The sequence below is a fragment of the Chiloscyllium plagiosum genome, chromosome 8, assembly GCF_004010195.1.
Source record: "Chiloscyllium plagiosum isolate BGI_BamShark_2017 chromosome 8, ASM401019v2, whole genome shotgun sequence".
NCBI lineage: Eukaryota > Metazoa > Chordata > Chondrichthyes > Orectolobiformes > Hemiscylliidae > Chiloscyllium > Chiloscyllium plagiosum.
Window position 1 is genome coordinate 48,720,213 of NC_057717.1, and position 26,376 is coordinate 48,746,588.

At 44.2% G+C, this 26,376-nt stretch overlaps 1 protein-coding gene across 1 annotated transcript in view; it reads left to right on the forward strand.

The window, feature by feature from the left end:
* LOC122552340 overlaps positions 1-26,376 on the forward strand; it is a 104,228-nt gene that overhangs the window by 30,275 nt on the left and 47,577 nt on the right. The window contains exons 8-12 of the mRNA XM_043695093.1: positions 2,958-3,170; positions 8,064-8,282; positions 15,630-15,795; positions 16,987-17,093; positions 24,832-24,976. Of these exons, the coding sequence (XP_043551028.1) occupies positions 2,958-3,170; positions 8,064-8,282; positions 15,630-15,795; positions 16,987-17,093; positions 24,832-24,976 (850 nt within the window). The remainder of the gene's footprint in view (positions 1-2,957; positions 3,171-8,063; positions 8,283-15,629; positions 15,796-16,986; positions 17,094-24,831; positions 24,977-26,376) is intronic.

Genomic DNA, 26,376 nt, shown 5'->3' on the forward strand with positions numbered 1-26,376 from the left:
TACAGGCAGATCACAGAGTTAAGTCGCATAGATTAGTAAATAATAGCTACAATGTCTACGCCAGGCCTCAGTTCTGTACTCACCTTTCCCATCAAGAAAATCATCCTCTCACCATTAGCCCTGTCAATGTCCCTCGAATCTTATTTGTTTCAGTATGATCAGCACTCATTCTCCTCAACTTTATTGTGGAGTGGGCCCAGTCTGAAAAAATGTTTCTCTTGTGATAACCCTCTTCTTCGTAGGAATAGTTTTGATTAACCTGCTTCAAATTTCCTTCCAAATATTCCTCCGTTACGAGTGAAATCAATGCTCATCACAGTGCCGTCTATGTTTGTCCAATGGCAACAAGACCTGCCCACTTTGACACAGTCTTTGCTCTGCATTAAAGACAAATATTTCTTTTGCCTCTTTAATAACTTGCTGGACCTGTGTGCACACAAATGATAATAAGTGAACAAAGACATTTTTTTTACCACAGGAAAGCCGATATATTGTGTGCACTTGCAATTTTAAAAGACATGTCATGCAGTGCCACAGCAGCTGTTGCTAAATAAAATAACAGCTTATGGTTTAGTGCGTAACATATTGGCATTGGTAGAGGATTTGTTCGCTAAAAAAAAACAGAGAATGGGATGGTGGAAAGTGAAGACTGAAATAATCCTATTTTTCTTCTGGAATGGAGGGGAACAACTGCACCAAAGATTGTCTAGTGAGTAAAGACTAATCAGGTTGGGACTTTACTGAATGGGATTTATAAGAGTGACAGGTGATCCCTTTGAAATTTATATGTTCTTTCTGGGTTTGACAGGGTGAGTGCACAGACGATGTTGACGCGAATGAGAGAGGCTCGGAATTGACATCATCGAATCACAATAACAGCGTTTTGAGATGAGGATGAATTCCTTCTCTCTGAGGCCTGAATGTCTTTGCAGGAAGATAGGATAGTGAAGAAAGCGTTTGTTATGCTCCCCTATATTTGTCATGTTATTGAATACAGGTGTTGGGATGTCATGTTGCTGTTGTAGAGGACATTGGTTAGGCCACTGTTGGTATATTGCATGCAAGTCTGGTCTCAATCCACTCAGAAAGATGTGAAACTTGAAAGGGTTCAGAAAAGATTCATAAGTATTTTTGCAAAACTGAGGATTTGAGCGATAGGGAGAGGCTGAACAAGTTGAGGTTGTGTTCTCTGCAGCGTAAGAGGATAAGGAGTGACCTTATGCAGGTTTACAAAATTATGAGGTGCATGCATAGGATAATTAAACAAAGTATTTCTTTTTCCCAGGGATCGGGAATCCAGAACTACAGGACATAGGTTGAGGGTAATAGGGAAAGGAGACCTAAGGGGCAACTTTTTCACACAGTGGGTGGTACGTGGATGGATCAAGCTTCCAGACCATGTGGTGGAGTCTGGCACAATTGCAACATTTGAAGGGCATTTGCAATGGGTATATGAATAGGAAGGGTTTGGAGTGTTACGTGTTGGGTGCTGGCAGGTGTGACTAGATTGGGTGGGATATCTGGTCAGCACGGACACGTTGTACCGAAGGGTCTGTTTCCATACTGTACATCTCTATGACACTACGCCTTTCTGTATGCCTAATCTGAGAGAGGTTCTTAAGCGGTAGGGGAATCAAGGGTTACAATGAAAATGAAGGAATGGGAACATGGGCAATTTTGGGTCAATCCTAATGGAATGATGGAGCAAGTTGGAGGGGCCACTAGTCTACTCATGATGCTATTTCCTATGTTCTTATGGGTGAGGAAACAATGGCACAAACTGTGTAAGACAGCTAAAATGCCTGTCAACGGCATTGAGAGGAGTCCTTCGGTAAGGATAAACACCCCAGTGGGTGGTGACACCAATGTACATGCAGTACAGGTGGAAAGCCTGGAAAATGGAATGGAATCTTTGCAGATAGCAGGTTGTGAGGAGACGAAGTTCAACGTAACTGTGGGAGACAGTAGATGGTCTAGCCCTTAAATGGAAACATTAACATCAAGAAAGGAAAGGAAGATTTTCAGAGATTCCAGGTGAAGTTGGGACAAGGGTGGAAATTCGAGGTAAAATTGATGACTATTTCTAATTCTGGGTGAGAGTAGGAAGCAGCAATCAATGGATCAGAGACAGAACTTTGACAGGTGTCAGAGTTGGACTGGAACAAGGCGTGCTCCATATAGCCTGCAAAAAGGCAGACGCAACTCGGACTTTTGCATGTACCTAGGGCCCAGGTTATTACTCAGTCGATGGGACGCATTCAATCCCCTTTCAAACCGACATGTACCCCTCCCTACTCATCAAAAAGAGAGATCAGATGATTCAATACCAGTCTGCAATCTCAGTTTGATTTGCAGACATCCACAGTTCCGGATGATAAGTTATGTGATGATGGATAGCATCAAATCTGGTCCTTTTCTAACAATTCCAATCCAGTATCTTCATGAAAATGAACAATCTGAGTTTCGCATTAAATCTAATGGTCCAAGGGCCATGAGGCCAACTCAAGACCAACGTGTTATCCGGAAATCAGGTCAGGCCGGTGATGGAATTTGTAATTCTCCTGATTGGGAAGGTTCATCTCAAACACCAATAAACCCCACCGATCTGAGGTGACGTAACCTATCCTTCCATGATGAAATTGACCTGTCAGGTTTTAATAATCAGAGACGACAATCGAATTGATTCTTGCAAAATGAAACACATGTATAAAGCTCCTGCCATTTTGGTCATTGAACAATCGAGCAGAGATATTTGAGCTGCTGGAGGTTTCTCACACAGCTTTATATTGGATTGGGGCGAAATGGATGGCCACTTATTTGCCTGCTGCTCATTTATTCAGTCAAAGATTAAACACGAGGAGCGAGTGCCCTCATTGCTTTCCCCGCACTTCGTGCGAAAGTCAGCGAATATGTAGAATGTAGCTCTCTTACGTTATTGACATAATCACCACTAAAAGTCAATCATTTCACCAATGTGTTTGAATTTTCAGACCAATGAAGAGTTCAATAAGCTCATGAATGGACTTCTCCGAATCGAAGCTGTCAACATGACTGAAATTGAAACTAATGAAAGAGATGAAAGTCGTGAATCTGAAGAAAGTCACATTCAATTGAGAACTGCAACTGTTGACTGGCGGAGAGAAGGTGTAGTTACTCCAGTGAAAAACCAGGTAAAAATCAGAAAAAGCTCTCAAGATTATTAAGTGCAGACATTAATTTCTCAATAGGATTGGACATTGTTAGGAAAGGCTCCATTTCAGTAGATCATTTTTAACCTAAATTGCTTCTCCTGCTTTCTTGTTGCATTTGTTTCCTGGTATTGGTTATGGTCAGGCAAGGGAGTATGGTATATGTATCGATGGTAATGTTCGTGCTTTTACTCATAATATCTATAGAAATTTCACTTCAAAAACAAATTCAATGGTTAGATTAAAGTGTAAAATTGAAGTCTACCAGTACAATTCCGATGTAATATATATAAGTTCAGATGTAAATTGGCACAACTCAACAATGGTAATGTTGCAAACTGCAGTGCCAAGCTTCCTTGTAATACCATGTCCAGTCTTATTCAAAGAATATTCGATCATATGTTCGACACCGCAACTTTTAAAACCACATTCACAGTTCACATCTGTTGGGCCATGTACCACTCTCAATCATTCTCTCCAACTGGACAAGCCTGATCGACAGGAAGGCAGACCCTGCTGGTAAGTATATGAAGTATTGTGTACAAATGGGAGTTGTAAAACATCGGATTATACTGTAATTCTCTAAGTGTCAGTTGCGTTGTATGTTTGAGAGGGATACCACCATGAGGCTCAGTGAGATTTCTCACTATCGTTGTCAAAACCATCTCGTTAGCTGCGTCAATGCAGCTATAACATCCCACATATCCGATTCGAGCCTAATCTTCCCACACATTATTCGCGGAACAATTCAATAGATTCCTGCTTAGTGCCCGATATCCTGGGAGCTGAGCCATCACAAGGAAGCTGCTGTGCACCCACATGAACACTAGCATGGCAAACTTGCACTGCTCAGATAGGAATGCTTTCGAACATGCCAGAGAATGGTACAGAAAAACAACCAACAGTGCCATAAAAATGCTATGTGTCAGAATCTCTGTGACCACCCACCTTCCCCCTTCGACTCACTCTATCCCAGCCCCAGAACCCCCTCCTACCCAGATTCATGCTGTCACTGACGTCTTCCTCATCTTCCAAACCAACATTGCATCGGCATTTCCACTTCACTACCTTGGAATACCTCCACCACCAACACCAAGAACCATGCAAAACTTAAATCTCTCACTCAATCCTTCCCTTTCTGTCATTCCCGTAGAAGGGAGAACACTGGAGGACAGAAACCTCTTGGTCTGACACCAGATTCCTCAACCTGTGAGGAGTAATTCCTGTTTCTCACAAGAAAACATGATACACCCACATTCCACTAAGAGAGAAAATACCATTCTTCACTCCTTTGTTAGCACTCTGTCAGTCTCATTAATTCAGTGTATCTTTGCATTGGTCCCAGAAACTTCTGTCTCTCGTGTTCTGTCTGTTCTGTCGGTTCTGTCAGCAACTACTCTAGCTCCGCAGGGTAAGAAGACACCTCCGCGTTCTCTGAGCATGAAAGTATTGCGGCCTCAGAGGAAATATCAGTAAGGCTGCGTCCAGCACAAACGACCAGCTTCCTGGGAATGTGAGCTATTGAGGGTATGGGAGCACAGTCTGGTAAGCACCTCACTGTGTCATTTGTCACAGAACCCAGAGGGCTGCCAGACACCCGGGACGGGCAGAAGAGACCCTGTAGTGTCGGCAAATATCTACATGTACCAGGGAGCAGCAGATGCAGCAGACAGGGATGTACACTTGAAAGACGACAGGGATGCAGATACACTATGTGGACCCAGATATCCCAATCAATGAATCATCTAACCTCCAACGACAGTTTCGCAGTGGCCATGGAGAAGCAGGCCCAGCAACCTCAGCGTCTGCTGACCATGAGAACAAAGCTGTAACCCATCGACCACTGCTCCACGGGCCTGTAGTCGAGGTGCCACTTTGTAATCATAAGTAATATGGACAGTGCCTTGCTGGAGGAGGAAGCACACACAGGTCACTCCGAAGACCCAGACTCAAGATATCATAGAAGTGGCTGAGCCTCCACCTCCAAACTGCTGCCCAATTCTGCTCAGCATTGTCAGAGCTCCCTCACCCCCGCCAGACAGAAATGCTGCGAGGCTGACTGAACAAACCACTGCAGGGCTAACAGGCAGCAAGAATGAGTCCGATCCTTCCTGCCCAACCTAGTAACCGGTATTCATTAAATCTGAGACAATGAAGTAAAGAGAGGTTTAGTGGCAAGCATGAAAAACCTCGTAGATTATTTGATCCTTTTCCATAAGTGGTAACAGCTTGACCTTCCACTTGGCTGTTCCTGCCTCGATGGAGAGAAGCCTTAATATACCTGCATCACCATGATGCCTGACGTCATGGTCACATAGAATCAATGTGTTTACGGAGAGCCTGGTGTCGCATGTGGAAGGAAGAGGAAGAAGGTTTGCAGAGGTACGGCGTGCTGCTCATACCGTCACACCTCATCCAACAACTTTATGGAATCCCTTCCCATCCAAGATTTATTTTATTCACCATTGCATATCGTGTTATCACCCATCCTCGCTCACAACTGCAATCTCCCAGAACTCTCAACGCACAGCCCTCAGAAGTGAAGAATTGCAAAATCCTCTTCCTCTGACAACAGTTCCCAATCCCCGAACTGGTCACTTTGAAGCCAAAGGACTGTTGAAACCAAGTCTCTGGATTGCAGATGCAAGGACAACTCCCCCCTCCCCCCCCCGCACCAGACTATGGTCGATCCCCGGACTGGGATCTGAATCTGCCCTTGATTTTCCCTGAATGCACTTTGGATCCAATCTGTCAGCTGGACAGCTTTACCTGCAACAACCTTCCAATGCCAGTTGCTGGTGTGCCCTTCAATTCGGTATTGTACTGGCATACCTCACAGTAAGTGAGCTATGGTTATTTGTGACAAGCAAATGCCAGATGCCAAAGTCCATGGACAAGGCCCATACAACTGGAGCCTGTGCAATTTGTCCTGAGATGCTATTTGGTCTGATCGAACACCACGGTCGTTTGTAGCAAATCGGAAACAACGTTCATCCTGTCCCTCTCTGAGAGCCATGCCATGTTCCCTCGATAGCCAATGCATTTTGTAAACTTGTCAAAAGAGGAAATTGAATAATGAGACAAGTTTTGCTATTAAGAAGACTTTTCATAATCAAATAATCCTCTTACTTGTCAATGCTTCACGTTGTTGGTTACTGCTGTAGAAATTACATCAGTCTTCCTGGGAATAACCCTAAGGACACTGCTTGGCCCAACACTGTCCCCGCCAGGCACTCAGCTCCAGTGTGGACCAGCGAGCGGAAAATTCTCCGACATCTTCAAACTCTCCCTTCTACAAGCTGAAGTCCCAACCTGCTTCAAGAAGACCACCATCATCTTCGTAAGTGAGGAAACAAAACTCATGCATTGTTCCTTAATAACTACCGACCAGTGGCCTGAGCACAATAATCATGAAGTGCTTCGGGAGGCTGGTGAGGGTCCACATCAACTCCATTCTCCCAGCCTGCCTCGGCCATTTAAAATTTGCTTATTAAAGTAACAGGTCCACAGTGAGTGAAAAGCCTCTCGCCCTGCACCCTTTGAACATCTGGACAAGTACACTTTTGTCAGACTCCTGCTCATTGACTACCCCTCTGCCTTCAACACTCTTGTCCTCTCCACATTGAACTCAAAACCCTGTGACATTGGTCATGATTCTATCCTCTGCAACTGGATCCGCAGCTGTCTGACCCACAGATACCAATTATTGAAGATAGGCAACTGCACCTTCTCCCGTATAACCTTCACCACTTGCGTCCCACAATAATCAGTGCTCAACCATTTACTGTACTCCATTTACACCCACGAATTCCGAAGGGAGATCATCTATACATTCATTGACGACAGCACTGTAAAATAAAGGAAATTTGACAACGATGAATGAGAAGACAGAAGGGAGATAAAGGGATCATTGACGTGGTGCAATGGCAATAGCTTCTCTCACTCTCTCTCAATTTCGGTAAAATTAAAGAACACATAATTGACTTCAGATGGAAAGTAGAACGACACGCTTCCATCTACATCAATGGGAATGAGGTTGAGAGAATGGGAAATGTCATATTTCCTAGACTGCCCATAATGGACAAACTTTCCGTGAAATACCATGTGTTTGTGCCGTTCCAAAATATACAACAAAGCCTCTTCTCCCTCAGAGAGTTCAGGAATTTTGGCATGTGCACAAGGACCCTTACTAACTTCGACAGTTGCACCTTTGCGCGCATACTGCCTGGGTCCGGAAGGCCAGGTATGACAACTGCAAAGCTCAGGATCATAGCAAACTACTGAAGGTTGTGTGCGTAGCCCAGACCATTATGGAATCGAATACTCGATCTATGACCTCCACTTACACATCTCGCTGCAACGAAACGGCAGGCAACCTCATCAAGGACCTACTTCACCCCGGTAATGTACTCCTTACATGCATTCCGTCAGGTAGAAGATATTGAAGCTTGAACACATCCACCAGCAGGTGCAGGAACAACTTTTCCCCAGCTGTTATTAGACGGTTATGAGACTGCCTTGCTCAAATCATACTGATCTTGCTGACTTTGAATTTGCCTTGTGCCCACTCTCTGCAATGTACCATTTGTCCAAGTCTTTTTTGATCTCTTCATCCTCGCATACTATCATGTGCCTCTATTGCTCCTAAATAAAACTTTTCATTGTTGTTCGCGACACGCGACAATACATAAATCAAATCAAATCTGAACCCAGGCACAGCGAAATTCACAGATTTGTGTAATTCTGAGAAACCGGAACAAACATTTAGACTAAGAGCATTAGTGTGAGACTGTGTTCCAAATGAATGTAGATGCAAACTGGCTATCGGTTTTAGATCAATATGATTTAATGTGGTTATATTTCTGTCAACACTAGGGTCAATGTCAGTCTTCCTGGGCTTTCAGTGCAACTGGTGGCATAGAAGGACAGTGGGCAAAAAAGCATGGAAACCTGGTTTCTCTCAGTGAACAGAATCTGATTGATTGTTACGATTGGGGTTCTGGATGCTATAGTGGATCCGCATCGGATGGCTTTGATGAAGTGATTGAACTTCAAGGCATCAACTCTGCTGAAACTTACCCTTACACAGGAAAGGTAAATCCCCAAAACGTCTCGTAAGATTGTGGTGGAGTCGGGGTTCATTCTCATTTCGTTTTATTTTATTTCTTCGATCCTGTCTACATTGACTTGTAAGTTTTCTTGGAGTCTATTTAAATTACCTCTTGGTGAAGAGCAACGAAATCTGTGAGTGTGTCGAGCAGCATGGACTCACAACTGAGAGAGCGGAGAGAGTTTGGGTTACTGATGGCTCCTGTCCTGACGCCAATTCATGGCTGCTCAGGCGGTGATGAGTCTAGGTCCCTGGCAGTGTCCAGATCCAGTACAGTTTTGTGCAGGCAACAGATGAGCTCTGTTTTGTTCATGGCAATGTCTGTATCTATCATAGTTTCTCAAAATTACCTGTGCAGGTGAGTCTGGGATTTTGGCAGCATCTGCATCCAGCACAGATTCATGGAGGTAGGATACAAGTGGGTTAGTTTTCTGTCAGTGTCTGTATCCAGCAGAGGTTCTTGGAGGCAGAGCGGAGGTGAGTTTTGTTTCCTATCAGTATATGTATCCAGCTCAGATTCATGGAGGCAGAAAAGGTGAATTTGGTTTCTTGTCATTACTGCATCCATCATAGATTAATTGAGGCAGACTGAAGATTACTTTGGGTTCTGTCAGTGTCGCTATCCAGCGAAGATTCATGGAGAGAGGGGAAAGGTGTTTTCGGGGTCCTGTCATGATCTGTATCAAGCACAGATTCATGGAGATGGGGAGAAGGTGAGTTTGGGTACCTGTCAGTGCAGGTCTCCATCACAGATTCATGGAGGCAGCAATGGAGCTTAGGCCCAGTACAAGATCCGGCAGCAACTGCAGTGACTGCATTAGTAAGCGATGTCGAAAGCAGCTCGTGGTAACAACAGAATCGTGTTTGGACCAATTTCATGCCGAGCAACATCAGTGCCAGCTACGTTGCTGAGGTCCATCAAGGACTCCTTTTGACCAAGGCATCAGCTGAGTCAAGGTGCTGCCAAAGATTGGGCGACTTTCCTTCTGACGGTGATAGAGAAGGGGACATATGCCTGACCAGCATGTCCATGATGGAGTACTTAGCAAGGACTATGAAGTTGGACGTTTTCTTTATTTCTCCATTTCTTCCTCCTTTATATTGCATGTTGTGATATTAAATGTGTTTTGAGATGGTGCTGCAGCGTGGCAACACGAGACAACACATTTCACTGTATATACAAAGAATATGCACGTTACAGTAAATAACTCAAATGAAAATCCTTCGGTGCTTTTCAGAAGCACGGACTTTTTCCAACATCCATGGCGTTAGACTTTGGAACGCAACGCTTTTCAAATGGGAGCTGCCATGCTGGATCTGTGTCAATCCTTCCCTGAGCGTCTGCTCTCAGGTTTCTGAAAGTGTCACTGTACAAGCAGAGTTAAGGAGGCTGAGAGAATTTAATCTTTCAGCACTACCAGTCATCTCAACCTTATCTTGGAATGCTCTCTACATCTTGACACAACACCTCGTACCCTCAGGCAATGTGTCTGAGAAGTTAAGAGTACTTCCATTTCTGTGAATTAATGCTCACCATTACCACAGTTCAAAGATGTGGAGGTTAGGGGGATTGTCTATGTTAAGCTAACCATAGTGCGGCCGGAATTATAGGTTAGGTGTGTAAGCCATGGGAGACGCAGGGTTACAGGGATAAGTTAGGGCCGAGTGGGCACTTTCAACACTCTGGGGAATCTATGATACTGTGAGTTAGCATGTGGATATGACGTTCAGCTGAATCAACGGAACATTCAGCATGTTCTGACCTTCAGACTGGGACGTGCACCATCCACTATAACAGTTAACATACTAACACAGCGAAGGACAGATCTGAAGAGTCAGGAATAAAGGTAACTATTTTAATCTGTGTGCTTCTCCCATATGCCACATCGGGCTGGTCAGTCACTCTAATATAAGCTGCAATTTTACATGAAAAGGAACAACTTACGTTTGGAGTATGAGCTATGAGAAGTTATAAACGTTTGATGATAAATCTTCGAATTATGTGCTCATGTCGTTGGTAGGTCTGTGTGTAAATATGGTCCTTTGTTAACAGAGGTGTTTACTCTTTAGGAATGCCATTTACTGTACAACTGGCTGGGTAGATATTTGGCATATTGTGGTGTAATTAAGAAACTTGGCTTGAATCTATACTCAGGAGACTTTTTGCGGAAGTTGCTTTATGGTTGATGCAGTTCCTCCAGAAGCCGTTGTTGTCTTTCTACACGTCACAATTGCCCCGAGTATTGGATTTGATTGGGATCAGCCTCTTGCATGCAAATCCCAGCTCTTTGTCTCAGTGCCACACAGTCTCACCTTGTTCTTCAGTTCATTCTTCAAGTCCTTACCCAGCTCTTCCACACTCTCATGCCTGATCTTTTTGTAGATGACTTGTGCGTTATCATCCAGGACAGCTGTTGCTTTTGTTTTGGGTTTGGGTCAACACTGAATAATTGTTCCTGTGGTAATCTGAGGCCACGCAGACATTAAGTTCATTGTAAGTCCATCCACGCTGCTCTCCAAAATGCAGCGTTTAATTGGCCAAATAAACAACTGAATGAAAGAAACACTCTCTTCATATGACAGGCGTACATGATCTGGTGACTGGGCATCACTCTAAACTCAACCTTTTCTCTGGCTATGTTTTATGGAGCTGATGGCCTCTCACTCACTGGCTGGCGAGTCAACATTAACAGAGTCTCCTCTTTTCATGAAGCCCCAGTGTACGTATTGTCACTCGGGCACTGAGCTGCACAAGAGAAGGGCTTTGCACAAATGACAGCGCCAATGAGTGGTCATTACCAGCCAGAGGCCAGTGGCCCTGCTCAACAGGAAGGCAGTAACATTCAGTACAACAACAGCCTGAGGGCTGGTATTGATCTTGGGTAACACACCAACAGTAAGTGATTGAGTGAGAGGAGGGGAGGTGACGATCACAACACAGGTTTGTGTAGGGGTGTGTTTGGCTGGGGTGGGGTGTGGTGCAGTAAGGTCACATATCAGCAGGTGTACCCTTCCTCAACTGGTACTTGATATTCCCGACCCCTAAATCTACAAGCAATGCTGAACACATTTGCATGTCGTTGTCCTCTCATGTTGAGCACCTCACTCACCCCTGAATGAATTATATTGGCATTGGGATCAGAACTGCTCAGTATTATAAATTGCCAATTTGGCAGCCTCAGTTTGGACTCCAGCATGAATACTCGGCTTGTGATTCATTACACCTTTAGTTCCTAATTTACACTCCACAGTTGAGGAAACGACATGATCTCAAGAGTTAAAGTGAGATTGACACCCCTTTCCATCAAGGCATGACGTGACATCAAGGAGCCCAAGAAAATCTGGAGTGAATGGGAATTGGAAGAAAACGTTCCTTTAGTTGTAATTACATCGAAAAAACTGGAAGGTGTTTTCAGTTATTTGATGTCTTTCTGTTCAGGACATGTTGATCGGAGTTCCTCAGTGTAGCCTTCTTGGTACAGCCATCTTCAGCTGCTTCGTCACTGGCCTTCTATCCAAAAGGTACGCAGGGGGAATATCTACACGATTGTCAGCACAATTTGAATTTATCACATTTTGAAGAAATCTGTGTCCAATGCGGCAAGGTGTGGACAATATCTCCACTTGCGAAGATAAATGACAAATAACATTCTCACCAGACAAGTGCCAGAAAATGACATAATCCAACATGGGAGAGAATTTAACCATTACTGAATCGCACATATCAACATCTCTGAAGACTTTCCATCAACTAAACAAAAGGCAAGGATATGGTGGAATACTTCCACTTCCCTGGATGACCGCATCTCCGACAACAAAGGAAGAAACAGTTATTTTATTGGTTGTCTGGTATAGACATTGGACAGATTGGACAGTAGATCTTGGAAACGTGCATATATAACAGAATTGCTGATAAGGGTGATTTGAAATTCCCCAATATTAATTGGAATATATGTGGTGCAGATTATCTGGATGGAGATGATTTTGTTAGGTGTTTACAGGAAGTATTCCTGAAGCAATAATTAGATATGCCGACTGGGGAGGCCATATTGGATTGGGTGCGAGGCAATTCGTCAGGCCAGGTGTCAGATATATCGATGGCTGAGCATTTTGGTGACAGAGAGCATAAATGCCTCAAATTTGCGGTCGGCATGGGGAGGAATTGAAACTGGCTGTATGAGAGGGAATTTAATCTGGGGACGGGATGATTTACTGCTCTTAGACAGGACCTATGGAATGCAAATTAGGAATAATTGCTTTACGGAAATGCACAACCGAAATGTGGAGCATTTTCTTTTTGCTGTGTTGAATAACTTTGTCCCAATGAGACCGGTGTGGAATTGTAAACGAAAGGTGCTCAGGATGACAAGAACAGAAGAGCGGGATCTAGCGCAAATTTTGAAGATTACAGGGTCGGAAGAAACGAACTCAAAAATGGACTGAGGAAAGCTGGTTGGGGGCATGAAGAAGCCTTGGCGGGAAGGATGTGGAAAAATCCAAATGTTTTGCACACGTACATGAGGAATAAGAGAATGATCTGAGTGAGCGTAAGCTGGATCCAAGCCAGTGGAGGGAACTTAAGCACTGAGCGTGACGAGATAGAGAAGGAGCAAAATTAGTGTTTTTTTTGCCATTGTATTCATGAGAGAGAGGCAGCTTGATGTTAGAGAGAATACTGGGAAGAGCTTAATAGGCTTGAGCAGATTGATATTAAGAATGTGGATTTGGTGGAAATTCTGGAAAGCATGAGTATGATTCAATCTCGAGGGCTGGATCAGATATATCCACATTTCCTACGAGAAGTGAGGATTGAGATTGCTGCACATCTGGCAATGATCTTTGAATCCAACCTCTCCATAGTAGTTCTTCATGTTTGGAGGGGGATATATATTGTACTTCTCTTCAGGGAAGTAAATAGGGAATAATATCTGGAAATTATTGTCTAGGTTTACGTCTGTGGTCAGCAAGGTACTGAAAAATATTCGCAGATATAGGAATTTGGATTGCTTGGATAAAGATCTTTGATTAAGGATTGTTGTTTTTTTATAATTGGCTTGGATAAAGAAGTGGAAGGTAACCAGAGACGTTTACCCAAGAAACAGGCTGTCAGGAGAGGTCATACGTTTATGGTCATTGGAGGAAGAAAAGGGAAGATATCAGAGGTAGGTTATTTCCGCAAACAGTTTTTGATGCGTGGACTGCACTGCTGGCTTTGATAGGAAAGTTGGAGACATTAAGAATATGTAAGCGACTGCTGGTCAAGCACATGCACGGCAGCAATTTGAGAGGTTTGTATTTAGTTTGATCTTAGATTAAGATAAATGTTTGGCTCAACATTGGGGTCCGAAGGGCCTGCATTGTGCTGCACTGTTCAGTGTTCTATGTTTTGACACTGAGTAGGTTTGACACCATCCAGGACATTCACTCCATTTGTCTGGCATCAAATCCACAAATATTAATTCCCTCCAACATCATCACAAAGTGATAGCAGTATATACATTCCAAGAGCTGCAGCTGTGAAGTTGACCGATGGACTGCAGACAGAACCTTCCAAACCGAAGGCCACTTCCGCCAAGGACCGTAGTAGATACAGTTAACACCACTCCCTGCAACATCCCCTCAAATCACTCACCATCCTGGCTCAGAAATTTATTGTCATTCCACCACCGACTTTGGGTCAAAAGCCTTGAACTCCCTCTCTAACAGAATAGTCCCGATCAAAAATTCTGCAAATGTTCTGGAAGGCAGCTCATCACACCTTCTCCAAGCCAAGTTTGAATGAACGCTGGCACAGAATGCCACAAATACATTTTAATCCATTTTGGAATTAAGTCTCGGTGTATGTGCCAATTCCTCCTGCTACACACACCCACCCATTTCAGTATCACTCCCAGTATCAATCTCACCCCAGAGTTGGCATCATGTTCTGCCCTGTGTCCTGAAACTGAAGCAACTGCAACCTTGGAGAGAAGTAATTGAAAATTATTGACCAGAATCTTCACTCCATCAGAGGGTAGCAAAGTCACCACATTTATAATTTTCCAATTTTCGTTTAAACACGGGTATCGAGGCCACACTTTATACAATCAATATACTCCATCATTTCCAACATGCAAGAATTTACAGAAAGGCCGAGGGGTGCAGGTGTATAATTCCTTGGAAGTGAAGCCGAGGATAGATAGGATGGTGAAGGAGGCATTTGTCACAGTTACCTTTATTGTTCAAAACACTGATACAGGTATTGGGACGTCATATTGCAGCTGTCCAGGACATTGGCGAGGACACTTTTGTAAAACTGTACACATGTTTGGTTGCTCTGTTAAAGGGAGGATGTTGTTAACTTTCACAGGGTGCAGAAAATATTGACAAGGATGTTGCTGGGATTGGGTTTCAGTTATCGGGAGAGACTGAATAGTCTGGGGCTTTTCTCCAAGTGGAGGAATACAGCCTGAGGTGTGACACGATCAAGGTTTATGAAATAATCAAATATATGGATCGGATGAAGAGCAGAATGTTTTAGCCATGGGATCGGAGTCCAAACCTAGAGAGAAGTGCCTTAAGATGAAAGGGGAAATAGTTGAATAGGTACTGAGAATAATACTAATTAGTTATAATCCAATGACTCTAATGATGTAATTATTGACGGTGTGGGAAACGGTTATCTGTATGTGAAGAATTTAATTCACTAATGTATGATCACAAGTTTCAGATGAGTCGGCCGAAAACTGTGAAGAAGCTCAACTCGTTCTAATGTAGTTTCGGTATGAGCTAACTAGATGGTGAGCCTGATTGGGTTTTTGAGTTGTCAAGGCAAATTACGTTTTTTTTATTTTCTCACATTTCAAGTCATTTGTAATACCATTGCTTGGTCTAAGTGAAGAATGTTTCGAATACATTGAGCAATAAATATTAAGTTTGACACAGGAAAACCCTAAAAATGATCTGAGTTGTAACTGTCTCGCGCCGAGGATCATGTATGTATGGAATGACCGGCCTGAAGAAGTGGCGGAGGTTGGTACAATTACAAAATTAAAAAGGTACGGAAATGGGTATATGGATTGGAAGTGTTCAGGGCCAAGTGGTCGCAAGTGGGACTACAATACGTCAGGATGTGTGACTGGTGTGGACGAGTTGGAACAAACGGTTTGTTTTCGTGCTAAGTCACGCAAAATATACCTTTTTCTAAACAAATAGTGAACAAATATCGCACAGGTTTGGGAAAATAAATTGGCTGCCAAAGTCGGAATGCAGAAAAGTGTCAAGCAAAGAAAAAAATAGCTTTATTATGATCTGAATGAGTATTTATTTTGAACATTTTATTAAAAATTTAGGATAGAGACTACTGCAGATTTCAGCCAGATAAAATTGCCGCTAAAGTCACTGACTACAAATGGGTTTGGGGAGGCGAGGCAGCATTGGAACAAGCTGTGAGAGAGATAGGACCGATGTCTGTTGTGATTCATGCAAGTCTGAAATCCTTTCAACATTATAAAGGAGGTAAGTCACAAAGCACTGGATGATGTCTTTGAATCAGATTATCGACTGTTCAAGAAAATGCATTAGAAATCATACATCTACAGACACATTTACTGTCACTATTTTGGTATTAATATGACTGCAATGTTTACCATGGTCCATGACCCTTACCATTGTTCCTGCCTACACTCCCCCCGTGTTACATGCCGTCCAGTGCTGTCAGATATCATCGAGTTAAAGTTAGACCATGCTACAAACTGAGCTCAGGAGTGGTAATGAGAAATGGACCTGCTCCCATTCAGAGTGATGCAAATCGCTCAAAACATTGTGCTATAGCTAAGAGAACTGATAGTGAGTTGTAACTGTCCTGATGTGCTGCTGAGTGACTGCACATGTCAACGTTTTCTAATTGTAAACTGAAGACGCTACACTCACTGTATCTGGATTAAGAGGAAAATCGAGTTTCGGGCAAAAGCCCTTCCTGATGAAGTCGATTTTCCTGTTCCTCAGATGCTGCCTGACCTGCTGTGCATTTCCAGATTAAGTCTAATCTGGACTCTGATCTCCAGCATCTGCAGTCTTCACTTTCGCCTGAGGCTGAAAAGGCTGCAGCCTTGTTCGCTGGTATGACAGAGACTGAAGGGTGAGCTTGTGGAGGTTCATAAACAATAATGGGTATGGGACGAATAAAGAGAAGGAGAGTCCAAAACTAGAGACCATACGTTTAAGGTGAGAAAGGAACGATTTAAAAGTTATCTGAGGAGCAATGTTTTCACACAGAGCATGGTACGTGTCTGGAATGAATACCAGAGGAAGTGGTGGAGAGTGATACAAATACAACATTAGAAAAGGCATCTGGATGGGTACATGAACAGAAATGGTTTACAGGGATATTGGCCAAGTGCTGGAAAATAGGACTAGATTGGTTGAGGTTATGTGCTCAGCATGGACGATTTCGATCGAAGGATCGAAGCGTTTTTACGCTATAAAACTCTATGACTCTGAAGGATGTGCCGAGAGGAAGTGAGAATGGCAGAGGCGATGTCATTGGGAAACATTGATTAAAGTCAACAGATGTAATGGTGCAGAGTGAGGACGATCAATTTGAAGACAGTTAGTAAAAACAGACATGTCAGTGTTCATTAATCAAAGCTAAATTAACACGAATTGAATGTTTCACAGATAAACCATTTAATATGTGTCTCCTTACAGGAGTTTACTATGATGACAATTGCAATGGATATGTAACCGATGAAGTGCTGGTGGTTGGTTTTGGAATTGAGGATGGATTGAACTATTGGCTGGTTAAAAACAGGTCCGTACTCTTATGAAATAACAAACACCTGATCACAGACGGAGAAGGGACAGTGACATGGAATGAACTTCCTGTCTCTGTGCTGCAAACTGTGTATCTGTTCAGCGAGCACGTAACACTGTGTTTATCTGGAAGTGAATGCTTAATGGTTGTGCTGTCTGAGATGATATCTAAAAAAAGTCTGAGGCAGGTATCCCATCACAAAGTAACGCTGCACTTCCAAGTGTACAGTTCTTGTGTGAAGGATTGCTTCATACAGAGGCAGGAATCAGAGTGTCATTATCCCTGAATCACAACCATTTTTTAAACTTACCAGTACAAATTACAAACATACGGTTAAAACTAACAGCTATACACAACAAAAAAACAAGTTACTGGTGAAATGGGCGGCAAAGTCAGATCCCAAACACAACTTTACAAACTGTTCACAGGGAAACAAGGACAAAGCTCGAACCACTTGTCACTAGAGCACTGATGGGATCAGATTAACAGCCCCAATTCTGGAACATAGAACATAGAACTTTACAGCCCAGTACATGCCTTTTAACACTCGATGTTGCGCCGACCTGTGGAACCAATTTGAAGCCCATGGAACAAACGTTATTCCGTTCTCGTCCACGGCACGGTGGCACAGTGGTTAGCACTAATGCTTCACAGCGCCAGAGACCAGGGTTCAATTCCCGCCTGGGGCGACTGACTGTGTGGAGTTTGCACATTCTCCCTGTGTCTGCGTGGGTTTCCTCCGGGTGTTCCGGTTTCCTCCCACTGTCCAAAAATGTGCAGGTCAGGTGAATTGGCCATGCTAAATTGCCCGTAGTGTTCAGTGCAGGGGTAAATATAGGGGAATGGGTCTGGGTGGGTTGCGCTTCGGCGGGTCGGTGTGGACTTGTTGGGCCGAAGGGCCTGTTTCCACACTGTAAGTAATCTAATCTAATATGCCTGACCAATGACCATTTAAATACTCTGAAATATGGCAATACCTCTACTGTTGCAGGCAGAGTTCCAAGCCCTGACAACAATCTGTGGAAAGAAGCTACCACTGACATCTGTCCAATATCTATCAGTGTTGATTTTAAAGCCCTCCTGCTAGCCATCGCCATTCAAGGAAAAAAAGCCTCTCACTATCCAACCTATCAAATATTTTAATTAACTTATGTGTCTCAATTAATTCACCTCTCAAACTTTTTCCTAACGAAAACTGCCTTAACTCCCTCAGCTTTTCCTTTTAATATCTCCCTCCATAATTGGCGATTTCCCAGTGAATCTCATCTGAACCCGTTCCAAAGCATGCACATTCTTCCTGTAATATGGTGACCAGAAATGTGCACAATACCCAGAATGTGGTTGCAACAGAGTTTAGTCCGGCTTGAAGCATGATCTCCTATTTCCGAAACTGAACCCCCCTAACAATCAAAGCTAACACACCATATGCCATCTCAATAACTCTATCAACCTGGGAGGCAACATTCAAACATCGATGTACTTCGACACCGAGATCTCTGTGCTCATCTACACAAGCACGAATCTGACTCTTCGCCCATTACATTGGATTCCTTCCAAACTGAATCACCTCACACTTTTCCGCATTAAACTGCATTCGCCACCTTTCATCATAGCTCTTCAGCTTATCTCGCTATCTCCGCAATCCATACAATCTTAGTAACTCGAACGAACTTAATGTCATCCGCATATTAATCCACCATCCTTCTGTGCTCTCGTTCAGTTCATTTATATAAAAATCGACTAAAAAAATTGGATCCAAAACTGATCCTTGTAGTACTTCATTAGTAACTGAACTCGGGAATGAATATTTTCCATCAACTACCACCGTCTGTCTCATTTCAGCGATTTATTCTATGAGGCGTCGCTGGCTGCCGTTATTACAATCACGGCAGTCAGGCTTGAAAGAAGCAGTCCCATCCTCAGGGCCAGATTGGATACAAAATGTTTGATGAAATAAGTCCTGTGGTTCGGGTGAATATACACACACAGAGACACACACACAGAGACACAGACACACACACACTGACACATACACACATTTCTACATGATTTCCCAGAGGAAAAAGTATGTGGGTGGCTTATAAAAACATAGACATTGTTGTTTAATAAGGCAGATCGTATTACAGTGTAATGGGTGCTGGAACAGTTTGGTAAAGCTGGAAATGTGACTTGGGCAGGGTAACTGGATATGGAACAAATTTTAAGGCCGAGGTATCGTTGCAGTTCAGGAGACACTGGGTAACCTGTGTCCAAATCATCTCATCCTCTGCACAGACTATATCCTGTCGTAGGTAATCTCAGAACGATGATGGTAAAAAAAAAAACTCTGAGAAAATCTCCTCCTCCATTCGGCAAGAAGGAAATCTCCAGGAGGCCATCTATAAAGCTCTCACTCGTCCCTATTCACTTTCCCTTTCATATCTACTCCAGCTGCAGACCTATCCCTGATAATGATCTCACCTCATGCCATTTTAAATGTTGTAGTGAGTCCATACGGACTGTACAGATCAGCAATTGATGTAAAAGAAAACAATTGACTCTTTCCAGCCTGATGCAACTTATTCTTTACAACTCATTATCTAGCTCAGTAATTCCAGAATTCAGTCCCTAAAATAATTCCAATTGTATACCAGAGTTAAAACAGATGCTTCTCCAAACATGTCTCTTTTGTCAGCGTTTTGATTCCAACACCAATCGATTTTCTTATTTTCCAGCTGGGGAACAGACTGGGGTGAATAGAGGGAATCACTGTGAAATTGCCAGTTTTGTGCGGTACCCTGTCGTGTAACGAGCCAACTGAGAAGACAGAGCTTCATCAATCCCAGCTGAATTTCTGTTAATGCTGACTCATTCAAGGACATTGCTTTAATTGTCTGCTGCAAATTTAAAAAGTGAAATAATACCGATTTTTACACATTTCTATCGCTTCATATAAAACCAATGGCATTGTCTGATTGATACATATCGCCACTGTAAATGACAGAATTAATACATTCTCCAGCTTGTAGAAGACAATAATCGGCATGTACTGCTGATGTCCAACAATATAATAAAGGCTGCCAGCAATCATTTGCAGAGCTTGTTTGTTCCAAAGGAACGTATTTGTCTTTGTGCCGAATGAATTATCTTGTCTGCTGTGAAATCTATTGTCAAACCACGTATTAGACAAATGCGCAGAATATTTGATGAGTCTGTGTTTTTTGACACCAGCACCGTTACTGAATAAATGCAATCGGGTTGTTGAGGACAATATGGCTTAATTTAACAGTGTCGAAGCAGAAACCCTCCTGGAAACAGGTTAAGCTGGCCAGACTGTAGACTGGGAGTGTCCCGATGAGATTCAGTTCAGACAAATGCGAAATGTAATTTCATCTATTGATTGGCACTGAACAGAAAAACTGGTAAACGGAGTATTTTATGTATGGCAAAGCAATACTGGTGGAGAACCGTCAATGACAAAAAGAGGTCACACACAGATCTGTGAAATAGACGGATACTGGTTTATTTATGACGATATCATGGGCAAGAGAAATTGCTAGGAATGGTACAGCATGGACACACTGCACAGATAATTCCAGGAATCTCTATCCCGTGTTGTAGATACAAATAGTGTGCATAGTGTTACATCCGTGTTCCAGTCGTGCATTGTTAATTCCAAGACAATATGAATTAAATTATTTTGAATGGAAAAAGAATGTAATTGTAACAGGGGTGTCCGTTCCTCCTCTAGTGCAGGTGCTCATCTCCAATATCCACGTTTCAATGCTTATGCAGGGTGGTGTGCAATCTTCAGTCGAATCAGGTGTCACTCAGTCTAGGTAGGCTTTGTGTAGTTCAGTACTTGAGGAGACTGGGGATGTCCTTGCATCACTTCGAAAGAGATGATGCTATTGTCAGCTAGGAATACTGTTGTCAGATCATTCATTGAGTCTGGAAGCTGTTTAGAAAATGGCTTGTTTTGCTGTTTTGTTACTGAGCTGATTGTGGTCAAGTTGAGGCATTTTGCGTATATTGTGTTTCGTTAATAACCGACATGGCTTCTGCAGAGAAGTAGTGGGCAGGCAGAGTAGTTTATTTTTTTTTTCTCTCTGACAATTCCTCCTTTTTTTGTTTTTGTCGGAGAACTGGGTTTGAGGTGAAGGGGGTGTGTCGCAAGAACCAGGGGGTCATCTGACGTGGTCGGGCCAGCATCGGTTGGGTAGTATTTGGAGTCTGACTCCAAAGCTTCCTATTCCGTGTCAGTTGCAAAGTTATTGTTCGAGTGGGCCTTCATTGATGCATGGTAAGGGGACGGGGGAAGCACCTTGAAGCACAAACGCTGGCGATTTAAACACATTTTAATAGCCATGCAAGAAGTGCGATATCGACGATGATTGTAATGACGAATATGAAGCCCTGTAGCAAGGCTATGCCTCAGGAAAACTGCCACAGTTCTTGCCCAGTTCCGTATGTCCCATTTCGGTTTTTAGTTGAGCAGTACAGCGGTAGCGCATTGGATATGCCAGGCTGGGTTACTGATGTCCTCACTGGGGTTAGGTATGTAAGTGCAGCAATCCGAAACGATGAAGGTGCATGCGCCCACTTTCTTGAACAGCAGATAATCCTGGATCATCCAGTTTTGCAGGGGTCACATTGGGTATGCCAACTGTTTTGGCATTCAGCTGGTCGTTGGCTACATCCTCCAAGGTGGGGCCAGCTGATGAGTTTTTATTTTGAATCGAGTGGTTGCATATTTGGGTGAAAGGTTAGAGAGAACCAGGTCAAGATTGGTGAGGCTTCGCTTGCTGTGATATGATGGAGTCGCAAAGGGAGATACTGGGAATGATATGCAAATGGAACTGCACCGCAGAAACAACATAACAGCTCCTGGGTCAGGATAATGAAGGATAGGCTTTGTGGCCGCAAATAGCATAGGTAGCATTATGGATTCTCAAGTGGTCAGTCTGGAAATCTCTCTAGGTTTTCGTGAAGGTGGTGTTTTGGCTGGTAACGTTGAGGACGTGAAGGATCAGTAAACTGTCTTCTGCTGTGGACCAACTTGCTGCGGGGGTGAGGAGCAACGAGTTCGTGCACTTGAGCCAGCCGGAAGTCCATCTGATTAGATGGCTGTTTTTGAGGCTGATAGATTACAGAGGTGTGCGCTGTCTGGTCGAGGCTGTGGGAACGTTGGAAAGATTGCATAAGCGGAGACCCATCCCTTAAGTTTGTTTAATGGGTACCCTGCGGGTTTACAATGGGCCAAACATTTACACCCGTAACTTTCCATTCCCGGTGACAAGCTGAGAAATGTTACTTCCGGGACTTGTCGCGTTCCAGCCGCCATTGATTTCTGATTCGTTGAAGGGGATCGGTTTCAGGGGAATTCACTCTTGGGAGTGCATGGAGGCATGAGCGCAAACGCAACATCTAATCGGCTTGACCCGTAACTCATGAATACCTAACAATTCTCACTACATGCCCCCGGTTCCAGTCATCCCGTGGCAGGATGATCAGGGTGAGGAGATAAATGATCAGTATAGCGGCTGTCAACTAGAAATTTCCTCGGGGAGCAGAGCTGACTTTTGCTGTGTTTCCTGTTTGTTGCCGTTTGCGGTGGAGCTCGCTTGCAGCAGGTCTCATGCTGGTTTTCTATTCAATTTGACAGTTGTCCGGGTTGTCACAAACAGTAGTTATGGGTCTTTCCAATTCGATGGGAGTGTCTTTTTCCAGTTAATTGATCATTATGTAGTGCCCAGCTTAGAACGTATGAAGTGACTCACGGTGGAGTGTTGGTACTGCTGCCTTTCCCAAATCATGGTTATGGTGTAATGGCCCTATTAAGGGCTTGAACGTAATCTAGCAGGGTCTCCTGGGTCAGGATAGCGCTGTACCTGTGGAGAGTCTTGTGAGCCTGGTCACTGTCGGCAGGGGTTTTCCCATAAGACCCACGAAAGGCGTGAGGCCCGTGCTCCAGTTTAACTTGCCACGTATTGTGTAAAGGGCTAAAGCAAGGCATCTGGCCAGGACAGACCTGATTCCTGGATAATGTTAGTAGGATAGTCTTAAGCATGCCATTCATCCGTTTCACCTCATAACTGAGGCTGATATGGAGTGTGATGATTCCATGATATTCCCAGGTCCACTCGTCAATTTAAATGTTACCCTCGACTCTGAATATGGAAATAACACCTTTCATCCGAAATTTACACGCTGTCCTCGCGTCATCATTTTTCGTGTTGAATGATTCCACATTCTTTCGTAACATACCAGTAATCACCAAAATATATCTAAAGCCTTGTTTAGGAGTTTATTCTTTCAAAAAATGTCTTATAGGTGGGTGAAGGGTCCCTCAGGAATAGATAGGTGGTCATAATTGGCTTTCGGCTAACCTGCAATGTTTTGGAACCAAATCCTACCGCGTGACAGTAGGGTTGGGGCCACGGCAGCAAATCCCATCGCATACCTAGATTAGCTGCCCGCATGTATCATCCCTCGCTTCGCTGTGTGGTCATTGCTGTGGGCTTACAGATCTAGTACAGGGAGGTGGGTCTTGGGTTAGATAAGACCGCCTTACGGGGTGCATCAGTAGTTGTAGAAATGGTGATTGCCAAGCCCTGCGGCGGGTCCAACTGTTCTTATCCACCGTTGGAGCAGCCTGTTTAGCGACTCGTACAGTGTCAGTGGCGTCAAAGTGATTCTGGGACGTCCCGTATCCTGCGGGTCTGCAGTACGTCTGTAGTGGTGTTGTAAATAGCTTCAGGAGCTGCTGTGTCAGCGGAGGTAACTCCGCGAGTGATGGAGTCACTGGCAGCGATGTTAGCAGCACACTATATAACAGCCACGATAGAGGTTAGGAGGATTGCTTTCCGCAATTAACTGAGTGTGGTGAAATGGCTTCCCTACTGAGGTAATAAATCCTCTGGATTCCAGATATTGCCGAAGTCGTGGACGACTCCGAATGTATATCTGGAGTCCGAATAAATGTTGGTTGAGGTGTCTTCAGAGATAATAAAGGCTCTGGAAAAGAGCAAACAGTTCCGCAGCTTGTGTCGATGTTTGATCCGGTATCGCTGCTGACAGGAAAGTCTCTCAGGGGATGCAGATGGCGTACTGTGCCAGTGTCTGATGGTATGTGGTCCTGAAAGAAGACCCATCTGTGAAGTAGAACAGGTCAGGCTTATCTCGTGGTGTCTCAGAGAGTTCAGGGCGCGGCGTAACAAAGTGCTGCACTCAGTCCACACAATCATTGTTGTCTGCAGAGCTCCTGGGTGACTCGAATGAATATTTAAAAGCAGGGACGTTCTGAAGGGAGAGATTAGCTCAAGGGAGCAAGATGACCTCGGAGCCTGTTCGCCCAGTGACTATGAATACTGTTAGTAGGATAGTTATAAGCATACCATTCATCCGTTTCACCTGATAACTGGGGCTATGTGGAGTGTGATGATTTGATGCTGTGTAAAACAGCAGGGAGACCAAATCGGGAAACAAAACAGTGCATCGACAGTCCAGCATAATTGGGCTGGCCGTCTCTAACTCTACCGCAGTGGTTTCCACGGCTCTCAAATTGGCCTCTATTCCCTTTACAACTGGTGGCAATTATATAAAGCTCTAGGGCGCCAGAGATCCCCATGAACCTTTCTGAAGATGGCGAACACATGTCCCACTTACTCAGTGAAATGGCTGTGTTTAGTCAGCGAGCCCCAGTGCACGAACTGAGATTAGCTGTTATTTGAGGCCTGTGAGTGCCTCTTCCATTGTAGGTGATTAGCGCCCATTTGCTGGCTACTTTGGTGAGGAATTCGTGCATATGGGTGCGTCAACGACACGGTGATCAGGAATCCAGTGCCGACAATATTGAATCATCCCCGGAAAAGCTGGCAGCTGGATCCGTTTGGGGAGACCTTAGTAATGGCTGTCACCTGCTCCTTAGACAGTGCTCTGATACTGTGTGAGAGTTTATATCCAAGGTATTGTATTTTCTTCTGACAGAGTTGCAGTTTGTCCATGCAGAGTCTGTGTCCACCCTGAGTCAGGCAATGAGATAAGAGAACAGTGTCCTGTCTGCATGAATCAGTGGAGGTAAAGACCACTAATAAATCGTCAGCCCACAGAAGGAGCTTGCTTTGGCTTGGCAAGTGGAAAGTTGCACGCGTCCGTTGTATGCAGAGGCATACATAGCGGGGTATACCTTTGCGCAAGCTGCATGCATGTACACTGACAGAGACGGTAAGAAAAGGAGAAAAAGGTCCTCGCTCTCAGGGGATAATTTCATGAATAAAAAGGCTGAAAAGACGACGGTAACAGAGAGGCAAGTGGCCGATGCAGGGATACTATTGAGAATGACATTAGTTTCAGGGACCACTGGCGAGCAGGGAACAATGCCAGAATTGGTTTCCCGTTGGTCATGAATGAAGTGCAACACCCCTGACCTCGTGGTGTTTGGTATAGGGAGCACAGGAATATTGCAGGCGCTGGTCATTAGCACTAAGACGCCATATTGTAAGGGGTGCTTCGGAAAAGGGTTCAGTAGCTGGGCTCTGTTTATTGAAGGTGGCCAGCAACCAACCCAACCACCCCGTAGCCCAACACTTTAACTCCCCCTCCCACTCCTCGAAGGACATGCATGTCCTTGGACTCCTCCATCGCCAGACCATGGCAACACGACGATTTGAGGAAGAGCACCTCATCTTCTGCCTGGGAACCCTCCAACCACAAGGGATGAACTCAGATTTCTCCAGTTTCCTCATTTCCCCTCCCCCACCTTGTCTCAATCAAATCCCTCGAACTCAGCACTGCCTTCTTAACCTGCAATCATCTTCCTGACCTCTCCGCCCACACCTCATTCCGGCCTATCACCCTCACTTAGACCTCCCTCCACCTATTGCATTTCCAAAGCCCCTCCCCAAGCCCCTCCTCCCTACCTTTTATCTTAGCCTGCTGGACACACTTTCCTCATTCCTGAAGAAGGGCTTATGCCCGAAACGTCGATTCTCCTGTTCGTTGGACGCTGCCTGACCTGCTGGGCTTTTCCAGCAACACATTTTCAGCTCTGATCTCCAGCATCTGCAGTCCTCACTTTCTCCTACTACAGAGATAGCCATGGTGGGACCAGTTTGCGAACTAGAGGAAAGTTCGAAAGAGGAAGGTGCAGATCAGTGGATGGCCCCAGAGTAAAGCAAGACTGAAATGAGAATCCTCTCCCCTCAACTCCGCGTGAATCCTGTCTTTTTCTGACAGACACTGGGAGCGGCGTATGGAGGCAGCCTGCATCGGCTCCTTTGCGAGGCAGCCCGAGGATTTCGGAG